The 12,003-nt window shown below is 50.4% G+C and overlaps 1 protein-coding gene across 15 annotated transcripts in view; it reads right to left on the bottom strand.

The window, feature by feature from the left end:
• Nucleotides 1-12,003, bottom strand: part of Pitpnm2 (phosphatidylinositol transfer protein membrane associated 2) — a 133,411-nt gene that overhangs the window by 23,064 nt on the left and 98,344 nt on the right. For all 15 annotated transcript variants that reach the window (XM_052168050.1, XM_052168047.1, XM_052168053.1 and 12 more), the window contains 3 exons: nt 11,384-11,560; nt 2,497-2,711; nt 936-1,057 (listed from right to left, as the gene is read on the bottom strand). In XM_052168050.1, coding sequence (XP_052024010.1) covers nt 936-1,057; nt 2,497-2,711; nt 11,384-11,461 — 415 coding nt within the window. In that variant the 5' untranslated portion in view covers nt 11,462-11,560. The remainder of the gene's footprint in view (nt 1-935; nt 1,058-2,496; nt 2,712-11,383; nt 11,561-12,003) is intronic.

The following is a 12,003-nucleotide window of genomic DNA, read 5'->3' as shown; positions in this document are numbered from 1 at the left end:
GAGGTGGGATCTTGGGGACCACTGGGGTGCATGCTGGGGACAGGGGACTATTGTGGAGATGATAAAGAATCTGGAGGCAACAGTTGCTTCTCTCTAGGCTAGGCTCCTGTCTAGCACCCAAGCAAGCCAGCACACCACTCTGCGCCCAGAGATCACCCCTCCGAGGAGGCCGCAGAGCCACGGGAGGTCCTCAGGTGTGGTGTGCTTCACAGACCTAAGTTCATTTTACCAATGTTTAAGAATTGGGAAATTTCAGGCTGGAGAGATGGTTCAGTGGTTGAGAGCACTGACTGCTCTTCCAAAGGTCCTGAGTTCAAATCCCAGCAACCACATGGTGGCTCACAACCATCTATAACAAGATCTGACTCCCTCTTCTGGAGTGTCTGAAGACAGTTACAGTGTACTCACATATAATAATAAATAAATCTTAAAAAAAAAGAATTGGGAAATTTCATATGAAAATCTCCATCTCTGATTTCTCTTAAAAAAAGATTTAGCTGGACATGGTAGTGTATACTTTTAACCCTAGCAATCAGGAGGCAGAGGCAGAGACAGTCAGATCTCTCTGAGTTCTAGGCCAGCTAGGACTACATAGTGAGACACTGTCTAAAACAAACAAACAAACAAACAAACAAACAAAAATGCTTAACAAGTACAGCCAGCTTTCTGCATAGTAACACCAGCCGGAAAACAAAGCAGCAAAGGCCACAGGTCACTCCAGGCAGGCTGTACAATACGGACCAGCCCACCCACGGCACGCCCCAGGAGCGCACACGCACACTAATAGGGAGAGAAAGGCCGACAGACTCGGCATGCACACCAAGAGCCTGGGAGCCTGTCCTGCCTCACTCTGCCCCGCCCCCAGCTGAGAACCCAGTGTGCTCTCAGGAAGATCAGGCAATGGCAGAGGGCCAAGCCTCAGCCTTCACACTCACCTGTTACCAGCTGGTTCTTTTCCACAGGAGTCAGGTTGAACACATTATTGTTTTCCCCAGTGTCTGTCTTATAAAAGGTTTCAATGTCAATGGAGAACTTCTCCACAAAGGGGCAGGTGAACCTGAGAGAAAGAACATCCATTGGGACTGTGCCCTGGAGGGACGGTGACTCCTTACCAGCCTGTTGGGCCACACTGGAAACCAGCAAGTTGACCAGGTAGTGAGGTGGGCTGAAGGAAAACGGCCCCACATATACCCGAGTTCTTATTCCCAAGTTGATGGAACTGTTTGGGAAGGGTTAGGAAGTGTGGCCTTGTTGGCAGAGGTATGGCTCTGAGGATGGGCTTTGAGGTTTCTTTTCTTTTTTTTTCTTTTTTTTCTTTTCTTTTTTTTTTTTTTTTTCTTTTTTGAGACAGGGTTTCTCTGGGTAGCCCTGACTGTCCTGGAACTCACTCTGTAGACCAGGCTGGCCTCGAACTCAGAAATCTGCCTACCTCTGCCTCCCAGAGTGCTGGGATTACAGGCGTGTGCCACCACTGCCCATGCCCACACCATCCCCGGTTAGTGTTCCTTCTCTTTGCTTCATGCTTGTGAGAAGCATGAAAGCTCTCAGCTACTGCTCCACCACAATGTCTGCCTGCCTGCAGCAGGCTCCCTGCTATGATGGTCATGGACTCATCCTCTGGAAACATAAGCCCCAATAAAGTCTTTCTTCTATTAGTTTCCTCGGTCATGGTGTCTCTTCACAGCAGTAGAAACGTCAGTCAGAAGGGGGGGGGGGATGGCTAAGATGTGACAGTGAAATCTATTTCCTATATTGCCATCTTGTCCTAAGAATGGCCAAGGGAGCTTCAGGGAGAGAGACAGGGATGAGATCTGATGAACTTCCTTGGTAGCTTCTGGAAGCCCCACATATGGCATCCCCATGAGTATGGTTTGATGCATACGCAGCTACAATGGCAGTGTGCTACAGAGTCGGCGGATCAGGAGGTGTCTTCTGGTGCATGACACCTGCAAGATGCCCACTCTGACAATAGAACAGCTCCTCTTTGGGATGGAGAAGAGCTCTCTGAAATCCCAAACGAGGTCCCAGCATCCTCCGGGTGTGGGGTTTGTGGGGAGGAAGCCCTGTGAAGCTAGATGGGAGTGCCCTTGGTCAATGCAAAAAGTGGGGTTTTCCACTGGGTTCTGAGAAAAGTTCTGCTTACTATGGGTTGTAGTAAGCACTGCTACAGCAGCTGAGTATCCCAGAGGTGGGAGATCTTGGACCATCTGGTCTACCTTCAGTTCATACTTCTTCACAGCAGGCTGTCTCTGTCTATGGAATGTGGTGAATGTTTATTCCCTGAACTTTCCTAGATGGCAGCCTTTGTTCATTTCCTTCCTGTATTACCTCCATTGACATTTCTGGGAGGCAGGCATCCAGGGGCACATGACCAACTGTGGACCATTAGGGGACACACATGAGACAGGGTTTGATACTTTCAGGGGAGTAGGGGTTGAACCTGCCAGGAGTGTTCCTCCAGCAGACGTCATGCTGAGGAGCTAGAGGCAGACACACCTTGTTCGGGTATAGGGGTAGGCATTCCAGGACTCCTCCACCACCCGCAAGGCTGCCTTGGGCAAGATGGAGCGAAACCAGCCAGGAATGTGCATGCCCACATGATACACCTTGTGGGTGTATTGCCCAGAGCCACCAGGACCATCTGTGTAGGGCCGGTTCTCCAGGATCTCCACTCCGCTGCCTTGTCCATAGGTCTCATTTCGGCTCTTCTTCTGTGGGGGAAAAATGTGGATGATGTTTAGTCAAAGTACTCTGCACAGGAGAAGGGGCTCAGAGGACTGAGAACAGGAAATGTCTTTGGCCTTGAGGCTGGCTCCTTCTGTGTCGTTTCAGGACACCCCAGCCTCCTAAATCTGCATTGTGGCTCCATGACCCCAAGCTTCCTGATGGAAGTGAAAAGAGTCCTGGATATCCTCTTTAAGGTCCAAGTATTAAAAGGCATAAATCATCTATTTTGACTCCTACCTATCCTAGCAGTGAGCACCAAGATGCACGTTTTTCCTTAACTGAGACGGGCTCCGGCTGACCCGGACCAGATCTGCCTTGCTCCCCTCCGCCTTGGCTTCTGCCTCCGGAGGGCCAGGGTTAAAGGGGAGTGCTGCCCTCCTGACTCCTCTTTCTTTCTTTCCTTTTGAGACAAGGTCATTCTATGTAGCCCAAGATTTACATTTCTCTTGCCTCAGCCTCTGACTGGTATTACAAGTCTCTGAGACCACACCAGTGTTGGTTGGCTGCTTCTGCTTACACTCGGCTGTGTACTGTTTGTTCCAGTCACAATAATTAGTAAGAAAAATAAATAATAAGAGGCATGCACTCTGGGAAAAAAAAGTAAGCCCTCTTAGTCTGTTGAGGACATAATCTTTCTATAGAAAACTCTAAGGAATTTTCCTTAAGTCTCTTAGGCTTAATTAAATGAACTCAGCAATGCTTCAGAACACAAAATTAACACACAAAGCTAATGAACAAAGAAAAGAAACTGGTTGCATTTCCAACAGCATTTGGAACAACAAACAGGAATATGTTTACACAGAGAAGTGAGAAACTTGTACACTGAAGGCCACAAAACCAAAAGAAATTCAAGACCCAAAGCCTGGACAGCCTTCTCTCCTGTCAGGGTAGGAGAGCCAGTACTGTTAAGGCAGCAGTACTCCTCAGGAAGCCTGTGGGACCCTACAATCCCCAGCAAAGTTCTAGTGGCTCTTTTTTTGGGGTGGGGGGTAGGAGCATATGGATATTAAAATTCATATGTTATTGCAGAACATCCCACAGCTGAAACAAACCAACCAACCAACAACCTAAAGCAAGCTGGAAGCTCATACCTCCCGGTATCACACAGAACCTTACACTTCAGTGCCTTGTTATTCACTGTAGCCAGAAGGTAGAAGCCATCCCCAGTCTATGTTGGGATTAAAGGTATGTGCTACCATGCCTGATCCAAATAAATGTAATTTTTTAAAGTGAAAAGCTAAAAATAGCCAAACCAACGACAAATCTGCCTTAGAGTTATACTGTGAAGAAATCTCTACTGCCACAAGAAGCTTGGGTCTCTGAGGACAGTCACTGGTCCCTGTGTGCCTCCGGAAGTCAGTGAACTCTGGCTTGTAGTAAGTGGGGAGTGTGGTCTGCAGGACTCTGGAGGAGTCCAGATATCCTCTGGTTTGTTTCTGAGAAAGGAGTGAGGATACAGGCTCAGATAACCCTTCATTCCCTGTGCCTGGAGGCCTGGGGACATAGGTGAGGAGGGCCCGGCTGCAGGCATGGATGCTGTCAGATGGTAGTGAGGACATCGCACAGAGAGGAGCAGGGCTTGGACTTGTAAGGAGCACTCACGGAAAACACCGGGAAAACACCGGGGCTGAGACGTACATCAAGGAAAGAGCTGGAGAGAGGTGGAACTCTGGAGGGAATGCCAAGCCTGAGTAGACACCTTCCGGACCCGGACCCTATCTTGGTGTGCACCTCATCCTCAAACTGGTAGAACGGGGTACTCCAGTCTGTAAGTGAGGAAATGGAGGTACAGGGTACTGGGGCAGCTCATCCACAGCCTCTGGGACAACGTGGAGACAGGAAAAAGCTACAGAGAGCTTGAATCTCAGAAACTATACAAGCATCCCCTCCTGCTGGGTGGGCCTGGTCCCAGGCTACTGGTGTGTAAGAGAGAGGGCAGCCATGCCCAAAGAGGTGCTGGCAGATCCCATGTGTATACAGGGATGCCTATGCCTTGCGGTCCCTCCAGGCTGCTGCCCAAGCTCTTGTCTTCAGAACCATCTAGACCACAGAAGCCCTGCTTCGAGCCATCACTCCTCTCAATATTCCAGTTACTGGGCACAGCTCGGTCTCCCCGGTGAGCAATGCTGTATTATATCTGACTTACTTCAGAGAGGCCCACAGCAGAGGCTGTCTGGAGAGACACCTAGGGATGATGTGGGGGTGGAATTACGTGTCCAGGGACCAGTATCTGACTAGGGAGCCTGAGGACTGCGGCCCATTACTGGGCTAAAGCACTGAGGCTGCTGGTCAGGATGTCCATCAATGTGGGACTTTCCTGTGCACACACGTGATACAAGCATGCATGTGAGTGTAAGCCAAGAGTGCATGGATCCTGCTCTGCTGGGCACGTCAGAGGACAGTGGAGCTGCCTGTAGATGGACGTGGTGCCTTACACGGTACCCTCCACATTTGGGAGCTGAGCCAGCAGGACTGCTGTGTATTCTGAGGCCAGCTTGGACTACACAGTGAGAATCTGTCTAAAGAGAAAACTAATGGGGTAGGGAGGTAGACAGACAAAAAGACTTACTGGGAGGACATTCCATTGGTCATACGTGGAGACGCTGAGGACAGGAAGCAAGTGTGATCCCTCCCACTCAGCTAGAGTGACAGAAGCTGACAAGGCAGCAGAGGTTCTGGCATCACACGGGACCACAGACTCCCTAATGTACATGACTCTCTGGCGGGCTGCTGTTGACAGCTCATTAAAAACATATTCCCTGATGCAAGAGCTAAAACTCTTAGCAGGAATAAGTTTTTATGACCTTGGATTAGACAATGGTTTATAAATGTGACACTAAAACTGTTAAGATTGTTTTTAAAACAGTCTTAGCTGGAAAGGGAAAGGGGAAGTGTGATATGATCTTAGGCAGAGTCATGTTTATTCATGACAAGGGGCACTTTGTCTCGTGTGTGTGTGTGTGTGTGTGTGTGTGTGTGTGCGCGCGCGCGTGCTCCAAGGGCCAAAATGCCTACAGGGGAAGATAGATGTGATGCAGAACTGCCCTTACTAAGGCAGAACTGAGCATTATTTACTCCCATAGTCCACAAGGGCAGGAAACTAGAAAAAATATAAATCACACTCACTCACACACACACACACACACACACACACACGCACACACACATGCACACACACACAGGGCTTAATGAAATAACATGCTCCAAAGAAAGAAATTTAAAAGAACTCATACAATGAAAGAGAAAACATGTCAATGTCTAAGGCCAGGAATTTGGATCCAAGAGAATACCTACTACTCAACAACAGACACATAACACACTTCATGAACGGTCCAAAGACTAGGGCAGTCATGTTTCCACAGAAGACACACAAACGCCCACTAAGTGGATGTTCAACAGTGCAAAAAGGAAGCACAAGCCAAAACCAGTGAGCTAGCACTGTGAACCCACTGGGATGGCTGCAAACATGAACACAGGACCAAGCCCTCTCATTGTGGCTAGTGGAGACAGTGTAGCAGTTCTTCAGACTAGCGATTTTTACTCTCAATACACTGAAAACATAGGAAAATATATCGAAACTCTGTGGTGGTCAGTTTTAACTATGAACTTAACACAAGCTAGAGTCACCCTGGGAAGAAAGCCTCACTGAGTTGTTCTGTCCCTTCCTCCTCTTACAGGGACCAGTTAGTCAACTGGGGCAGGTCCTAAATCTCAGGAGTCTTAACTCTGAGGAGTAAATTCCACGTACACACACTGGAGTCTAGGTGAGGCCACATATTCATATTCTTATGTGAATATGAATTGGGGGCAGGCACTGGTCAACCAGCTATGTTGGTTGCATCTTCAGGACCTCCTGTGGCTGCCTTCAGCCTGACAGTCAGAGACACAACACAAACAGGGAAGTCCCTCGCCTCCTCGGTTGGTCCTTGTGTCTCTGCACAACCACACAGGCCTTTCTCCCGTGATGAGCCTATGGGCAGATCACCATCTATAGTGCTCCCTCACGTTATATGAGCATTTGAGTTCTTGGGGGAACTGTGTAAGGGACAAGGAGGTGAAGGGCACTCTGCTCCAATCCCTAAAACCATGACTTCAAGGAGGAAGAGATGTGGCAGCCATGGAGACCCCAAGTGCTCCAAGTGGAGACAGGCAGCCATCGGCATCTCCAGACAGGACTGGCTGCCTGGGCTCAGCTCTTCTCCCTGGACAAGCTCGTTGACATCTCTGAGCTGCCTTGTTGTGAGGAGGAAGAACATTTCCAGCTTTGCAGGTCATCGTGGGGGTGGGGGTGGGGGGCGGGTGATGTACTTCAGGGAACACAAGCTGATGACATTACTAGGTGAGGGCTATGGATGGTTGCAGCCACTCAGTGAGATGGGTATGGAGACTTGTGGGGCTGGACTCTCTGCAGCAACCCCAGTAGCACTAGGGTGTCTCCATGGAGTAGGTGGAGAAAGGCGGGCCAAATGAACCAGCAATCATCAGGATCACCAGGGATCCTGAAGGTGCCGGCCTCCACAGGCTGACCCCTAGGTCTCCACTGACCACAGCAGCGAAGGGGGCAACAGTCTTCACAGTCCTCACATCGCTGTGACTTAGCCAGACCAGACAAACAAGCTCTCCTTAGCTTCCGCTGTACGCTACCCACAGAGGAAGACACTCTCGCATTCTCGCCCATGACCATTCCTAAGCAGTAAGCAGTGCTGCCCACCCTCGCAGCCTTGGGTCTTGGGTAAGCAGCCTTCAACTTCCATGGGACCACTGAAGAAGGAGAGCAGCAAAAAGGGCAGCCTGTCCCCAGCAGTTCTCAGAACTGTCCAGGGTACTGACGGGCAAGCCCCTCTTCCCAGCTCCAGGACAAAAAGAAAAGGTCTTGCTGAGCACTCTCTAGAGGACAGACAGCACAGTGATTTCCACCAGCCTTCACACCACTGGCTCAGAACCCCTCAGGCAGAGGAATGGCTCTGACTTTGTGTTTTCCACAGCCTGCTCCAACTGCTGCCAGATGAACCTCCTTGCTATTCTTTGCCTGGAAATGTAGCTCTGGGGCACGCTGGCTCTCACAGCATCTGCCTGGACCTGTCTCCCTTTCTCAGCCTTTACCACTCCTGCCTCGCTTTCATTCGGTACATCTACAGTCTTCTCTGAAAGACTCTTCATGCAGGCGGGGACAGAACACCGTGTTACTGTGGTACAACTGGCACACAGAGAGCTGTGCACACACTCAGGTACAGCTTGTGACTGTGACTGTGACATATATTCACCCTGCAGTGGCACAGGCCCCCAGAAACTCTGGATTCCCAGGCCCAGAAGACAAAGACCATAGCAGAAGCAGGGGAGGGGGAGGGGGAGACCAGGAAAGAGGCACCTGTAGGCCCTGCAGCAGCAGAGAATGCTGGGTATGGAAATGATCTACTGGCCGCAGGAGATGAGTAGAGCCTCCAGAGATGGAAATCTGGCTGTGGATGGGTGTCTGAGGAACAGGCAGGGCACAGCACCTAGGGTCCATCCCCACATTTGGAGAGCCTTAGCTGGCCTCTTGCTGAACCACTTGTTCTGCCCTTAGGCCTGTTGGCCACAGCTCACTCCACTTTCATCTAGGAGAAGGGGTGGGGCAAGGCAGGCCTCCTCAGGGCCCCTCCCTGTTCTGGATGAAGAGGACTTCCTGTCTCCCCCACTATCCCGTTCTCTAGCCAGGCACTGGCTCCTTCATATCTGGGACTGATGGTGGATTCCTCCTGAGCCCATCACAAGCCCATAGCCTTCTAGGAGCAGACAGACTCCCTGGGAGCTGGGGGAACTAAGTTCCAAATTTGGCTAAATTTTCCCATCTATAAACAGGAAAGTTTCTTTTGAGAGTCCTTCCAGGGCACTCATTTAAGAAACTAGCTTATGTAAGAAATTGAGGGGGCCAAGCATGGTGGTGCATGTCTTTAATACTAGTAGTCAGGAGGCAGAGCCAGGAGAATCTCTAAGTTTGAGACCAGCCTGGTCTACACAGTGAATTCCAGGACAGCCAGGGCTACACAGAGAAACCCTGTCTTGAAAAACAAAACACAAACAAACAAAACAAGAAACAAATAGTAATTAATACCCAGGAAGACTCATTTGTTCCCCAGAGCCAGGTTCAGCTGGGAAGGCCTACACTTGCACCCAGAGAGTAAGATCGTTAGCTGTGTATTGTCTGGAAACAGACCTTGCCTCAGCCTCTAGAAAGCTCACATCCTGGGGTCCCTGATAGCGAGATGACATCATGGGCTTTCTGTTTAAGACAGAAGCCTTTGCTGCTCAGGGACTCCTTGAGTCAGGCACTCCCCTTGCCTTTCTGCCACTGTGGCCCACGAGGAAAGATTAGAAGACAACCTTAGTTATTTGGGCAGAGTGTGGGGTCCTCTCACAAAGAACCCAGTTTTAAAGGGGCTACACCAGCCATGAAAGCTTTCAAAGAGGTATTTATACCTCTATGGACCTTTCAGGTGAATGGAGGCTGGAGTGGGACCGTGCAAGATGTGTAGATGTATGTGTGCCTATCTGTGCACATGTGCACACATCTGTACATGTATATGCCAGCCATGCTTCTCAGTCTTCCCTCTGGGCATGACAGCTAGCACTTGGCCCAGACACTCCTCTTATGGCAACATCTGGCGTGTTCACCATTCCATCTTTTGCATACACATACTCGCTCACTGGAAGGGGTACAGGGAAAGACTTTGGAAGCTCACAGCAGCAGAGAGGGGCACTTGTGACAGTGCAGACGTGCGTGGCCTATAAAGTAGGAGACATTTCTACTTACTACGGTCTAGGCTAGCAGATCAACATTCATCAAAAGTATAAATTGGCCCAATGGACTGTGTGGTCCAGATACAGATGCCGTGGGTCACTTCACAATTAAACTGGAAGCACAAGGACTGAAGCCGGGCAATGACAGGTGTTGGGAGCTGCTGAGTGCCAGTGACTCCTCCAGTGGCTGGAGGCCATGCTGCTGGACCCTGACTGCCCAACTCGGAGGCCACTGGGGCTGCACCGCCATGACCATGGGTCACTGGTGGAGGGGGAACTAAGCAGCGGCAGACACACAGCAGCCTCAGCAGATGAGTCGGGTCCTTGAACAGACTGAGTTATTTCTAGAGTGCTCAGGGCTAGGGCCTGATTTAAGCTCTTCCTCTCCTGCTCTTTAGAAATAATTAAGGGGTAAGTGGTTCAAGAGGGAATTGAGAGGCGCTTCTAAAGCAGCTCAGAGCAGACAGTCCCCCAGAGAGGTTGGGGGCACTTCCTGCTCATTTCCCAGACAAACCTCTCCTGTGGGAGCTGGCTAAATTCCAGTTGCTTCAAGCTCCTTAGACAGGTTCTGGGTCCCGAGGCTGAAGGTGCAAGCCCATGGGAAAGGGGGAAAGCTGGGCATGGTGGTGCACATGGGAGGCAGAGGCAGGAGGATCTCTGTGAGTTTGAGGCTACCCTGGTTCACAGAGTGAGTTTCAGGACAGCCAGAGGGGTTACACGTAGAATAACAAAAACCAAACCAAACAACCCAGTAGTAGGTGGAAGCTCTGAAGGCTGTCCCCTGTCCCCAGCCCTACAGACTGAGGGTTCAGGGTGATGCAATGACTACAGGCTTATACACCGAGACATTGGTCAGGTACAGGTCCTGGTGGACAACAGGAACAAGAGGCTCCAACACATCAGAAGAGCTAGAGCCAAGCCAAGAGATGCCTTATCATCGGTGTAGAGGCTCTGGGCCCTAGGCATGGAGGACAGTCTCTAGGGTTGGCAAGGGAGAAGGACAGCTGTAAAGGGATGGAAAGCGTTGTAAGCAAGGACTCCAGTCAGTAGCCCTGCAACGCAGGCAGTGGGCAGGTCTGACATTTGGGCGAGAAGCATCTGGAATGAGCAGAAGGGCTTGGGATATGTGCTCGCAGCTGATGAGGCGTGGAGGAGAGTCTGTGGTGTTTCCTCGGAGTGGGTATGACTATGACTAGACTCGTGATCCATCTCATTGGACTGTCAGACACTGGGAGTCAGGAGCCAGGCTGGGTGCTCCTGGACAATCTATCAGTCTCTCTTGCCTCACATCCCCTGTCTTAAATGAGGTTTGGGGGCTAAATGTGTCTCCTCCAATTCCTACATTGAGGCTCCAACTCCCAGGGTGATAATCTATGGAGGCTGTGTGTCTGGGAACTACTTAGATTTATATGTCATCATGGGAGTTGGTCCTCCATGATAGGATTAATGTACTTCTAAGTAGAAGAAAGACTGCCATCACATGCCCAACCCCAATGTGAGAACACATGAAACCCAGGAAGAGACAGACGTTCCTGTCAGAAACCCACCCTGCCACACCTCTATCTTGGAAGTGGCCTCCCAGACAGTAATGGGGAATCTGTGGTGTTTAAGAGCTGAGACCTAAAATAACAGCTGTTCTATGAGGCACTAGGTTGTGAATGCAAAGAGGGTACTAGTGTTATGGGTGTCTAGAATATAATGGTGACAAGATAATCTGGTCTCACAAAAGTCCAGCGTGTCTGTGTGCCTGGTGTCTAGCTGGAAGCCAGATGTGTAGCTGAGGTGCGGCACCTCACAGATTCCGACAGTAGTCCATGTCCACAGGCAGTACCCAGTAGTGTAGGTGGGACTGGTCCAGCCGCCTCTCTGAACTCACCTGTATCATGTACAGCTGGGCGATGCGGTATTCCTCCACGGTCATTGGCAGGGGAATCCGGTATTCCTTTATGATCATCTTGGAGTCCACGCCTTCTAGGCGGCAGGGAACTGCGTGCTTGTGGGGACTTTCTAGGCAAGATTCCTTAAATAACCATGACAGAATTCAATGAAGACCCTAGAGAGAGAGAGAGAGAGAGAGAGAGAGAGAGAGAGAGAGAGAGAGAGAGAGAGAGAGAGAGAGAGAGAACAAGAGAGTCACTTTCTGCAACCTGGTGGCTATGCTAACAAGGTCTAGAATTCTGGTTTCAACCCTCTCAGGCCAATGGTGACCTGGAGCAAATCCCTCCCCTCCCCAGCCTGCGTTTCCTTGTTTGCTGAGCAATCTTAAAGAGTTACCCAAGGACTAAGTGAGAGGCCATGTGAACTCCCCTCCCAGCAGTCTCTGGGTAGTAAAGGGTTCCCAGAACAGGCATCCACAGTTGCCTCTGAAGTTCAGTACTGTCAGGTGGAGGGTGAGCACAGGTTACCCAGGTGGGGAGGGGTTGGACAGGATTACAGCAGCGACGGCAGTCATGGTTCATGGTGGTCTGGGGCTGGTGAGGAGTAGCTCAGGGTACT

Source organism: Apodemus sylvaticus, chromosome 22, assembly GCF_947179515.1.
Source record: "Apodemus sylvaticus chromosome 22, mApoSyl1.1, whole genome shotgun sequence".
Classification (NCBI taxonomy): domain Eukaryota; kingdom Metazoa; phylum Chordata; class Mammalia; order Rodentia; family Muridae; genus Apodemus; species Apodemus sylvaticus.
This window is presented reverse-complemented; position numbering and strand designations above follow the sequence as displayed.